This window comes from Benincasa hispida, chromosome 11, assembly GCF_009727055.1.
Source record: "Benincasa hispida cultivar B227 chromosome 11, ASM972705v1, whole genome shotgun sequence".
Taxonomy (NCBI): Eukaryota; Viridiplantae; Streptophyta; class Magnoliopsida; order Cucurbitales; family Cucurbitaceae; genus Benincasa; species Benincasa hispida.
Genome location: NC_052359.1, coordinates 68,046,931 through 68,050,440, shown reverse-complemented (window position 1 = coordinate 68,050,440; position 3,510 = coordinate 68,046,931). Strand labels below are relative to the sequence as shown.

Sequence of the window (3,510 nt, the reverse complement as noted above, 5' to 3'; positions counted from 1 at the left end):
TCGTGGAGATGATGATGAAGGAAAATCATAGTTTTTGCTTTGTCTTGATTGGATGTCATATTTTCTTCTTTATTGTTTCTCCCAAGTTCATAGCATCTAGGTGAATTTCGATATCGAGCACCCATGACAAATAATTATTGTCATTAATGTTAAAGACTGCGAGTTCTAATTTTGTAAGGTCTGTCATGACAACACTATCACAAATTATTATATTTATATTAGAAATTTAATATGTACTAAATATGCAAAATAACATTTAATTTATTGATTATAACGAAGAGGAAAAAACTGACATACCTTTAGAACTTCCGTTTGCGGAAAATACGATAGGAGCTCGTGCTGATAACATGTTATGGAATTGAGTAGCACAACAGAAATACAGATATGGAAAAATATAATATAATAATAATAAATAAATAAAAACTAAAATATAAAATTGGATACTGAGAAATTTTAGTGGAATTTTGGTGTGGATTTCTCACCAATGGATATATAATTTTAAGACCCACCAAAAGGCCGCTATTTAGGTAAAGTGAAAAATAGGATGTAGACTTATATGCACATCAAACATACCAAACATGAATTACTACACTAATACATGAATGGTGACACATAGCCCTTTGGCACGTTACACAATGGACATCTATTTTTTATTATAATATTCATGATATTATGGTCCACAAATAGTATTGTAACCTTACATAATTCTCCATCATCAAAGGGCTGAGAAACAAACAAATTTTAAGAAATAAATAAAGAAAAGAAAAGTTTAGTAGGTATCAAAATTTTCACTCTACCATGTTTTCTTCCACCAATCCCCTGTTTCTTCTTCTTCTTTCCGCCATTTCTGCAACTTTCATTACACAAGTCTTCACCTTCTTCATCGACTTTCCTCTCTCCACCAACTACGAGCAGCTCGCCGCTCTCAACTGGACCTACGACACCACCGTCTTCCATGGCGAAAACGTTCGGCCCCCGCTCCCCTCTGTAATTCAATCCGTTCCCAACGCCTCTCTTCGAGTCGTTTACAATCAGACATTTCGCCTCAGAAACAGACACAAAACGGCTACATTTAAAGCCAACTTCGTGATTAATTTAGGATCGGAGGCGACTTCCCCTTCAGGAAATGAAGGGCTTGCTTTTATTCTCACGCCGGACCTTGCTCCTCCGGCAGGCAGTGAGGGCCAGTGGTTGGGGATTGCTAATTCTACGACGAATGGTACGGCGGAAGCAAGAATCTTTGCGATTGAATTTGATACCAAGAAGAGCTTTCCAGAGGATGTTGATGGAAACCATGTGGGGTTGGATTTGAATGGGGTTTACTCTGTTTTGCAGAAGCCATTGTCGGAATTTGGAGTTAATCTTTCGGCTATGGCGGATGTTTTCGCTAGAGTTGACTTTGATGGTGAAAATGTTTCGGTGTTCGTTTCTTTGTCGTCTAGATTAGAAGATCAATTGAAAAACAGAGTGATATTTCATCCCCTGAATCTCTCTTTTCTTCCTGATGAGGTTTATGTTGGCTTCTCCGCTTCAAAATTCGATTTCAATTCACAGATTAATTGGATAAAGTCCTGGCAATTCTTGGGGACTGATGTCGATGACGATGAGGAGGAATCTGATAACCATCGTCGACGGGTTTATATTACGGTCGGCGTAATAAGTGGACTTGTTCTGTTATTTGGGGTTGGATTCCTCTGGTTTTGGATCATGAAGAAACGAAAAAGGGATTTAGAAGAAGCAGATGACAATGGTATAGAAGATCAGCTTCAAGATTTCTCCATAGCCCAACGAGTTCAAAAGTTTGGATTGAAAGAACTGAAGAAAGCAACAGATAATTTCGACCCGAAGAACAGTCTAGGGAAAGGCGGATTTGGAACTGTTTATAAAGGAAATTTGAAAAACAGAGAGGTCGCCGTGAAGAGAATCTCAGAGGATTCTCGTCAGGGGAAACAAGAATTCATTACAGAAGTTGCAATAATTGGTGGCCTCCATCACAAGAATCTCGTAAAACTAATTGGATGGTGTTACGAGAAAAGGGATTTTTTACTTGTATATGAGTTCATGCCCAACGGCAGCTTGGATAAATTGTTATTCAACGGCGGCGGCAATCCCAGTTGGGAAATTAGACTGAATATAATTTATGGGGTGGCTGAAGCTTTGGATTATCTTCACAATGGGTGTGAAAAAACAGTTTTACACAGAGATGTAAAATCTTCAAACATAATGTTGGATTCAAAATTCGAACCGAAATTGGGAGATTTCGGGTTGGCTCGGACAATTCGTCGAACAGAACAGACGCATCATTCAACGAGAGAGATAGCAGGGACACGTGGGTACATGGCGCCGGAGATTTTTCTGACGAGCAGAGCCACGGCGGAGACCGACGTGTACGCGTTCGGAGTTTTAGTTCTGGAAGTTGTGTGTGGGAGAAAGGCGGCGAATCCGTCGGAGATGGGCGGAAATTACGACGGGGATATTACGCAGTGGGTTTGGGAGTTTCAGGAGAGAGGGGAAATTGTGGCGGCGGCCGACGAGAGGATCGGCGGGGAATATGAGAAGGAAGAAATGGAGAGAGTATTGGTATTGGGATTGGGTTGTTGCCATCCGAATCCGCATCAACGGCCGACGATGAAAAATGTTTTACAAATTCTTAAAGGGGAAGTGAATCCGCCGATTGTTGGTCGGGAAAAGCCGAGTTTTATGTGGCCGCCGATGGCTCCGTCGTCTAGAGATGACACGGGAAGTTCTGTAAGAGAGAGTCAATTTGCGGATCCATTAACAGAGCTTGTTGGAAGATGATCATTTTGGTCTGGATTCATTTTTTCTCCCAAACAGTTTAGTTTTGGAAAATATTATATTTTTGTAAAAGTTGTAGTGTTTCCGAACTCTCAAAATTAGTTTGAAAAATGTTTTTTTTTTCTTCCCTAAGCGAGCACGAAGTAGAATTTTAGATAAAGGCCATGTTTAATTACATTTAGCAAAGTTTACTTCGACTTTGAAAAATAAGTTATTTTGAGAAAGTAGTATAAATTTGAGGAAAGTATTTTTTTTGGAAAGTTTGATTTTTGTGATATATGAAGACGATCAAAATACTCTTAACACTACTTTACTTCCCAATCTCAAATGGAGAAAAATCATCATCTTTCTTGGGTGTGTTTGTAGTGGTAAAGACAGACTATGGAACATACTTTTTTTGTAGTGTAAGAGAGCAAAACAGTTGTGAAGAATTTTGATACCTTTCATTTAAAGTGTTGTGCGGAGTAGTTTGTGTTGGAAAAAACCTCTCACTTCTATCACAGAAATAAGCAGAAAAATGACAAAGAAATTAAAAGAAAACAATCAAATTGGAAACACAAGAATTTTCATGGAAAACTCTCAACTCGGAGAAAACCCACAGCCTACCAAAAAGAAATCCAATATGTGAAAAATTGTTACAATGACACAAAACAATTCCCTCCCCGGATCCAATTACAAGAGCACTCTCTCAAAACTTTTATACTATTCACACCC

At 38.8% G+C, this 3,510-nt stretch overlaps 1 protein-coding gene across 1 annotated transcript; it reads left to right on the top strand.

Moving 5' to 3' along the window:
• Nucleotides 1–548: 548 nt before the first annotated feature.
• Nucleotides 549–2,923, top strand: LOC120090192 (probable L-type lectin-domain containing receptor kinase S.5). Its single transcript, XM_039047728.1, has one exon. It carries the CDS (start codon nucleotides 799–801, stop codon nucleotides 2,797–2,799), a length of 2,001 nt encoding a protein of 666 aa, XP_038903656.1. The 5' UTR covers nucleotides 549–798; the 3' UTR covers nucleotides 2,800–2,923.
• Nucleotides 2,924–3,510: the final 587 nt, after the last annotated feature.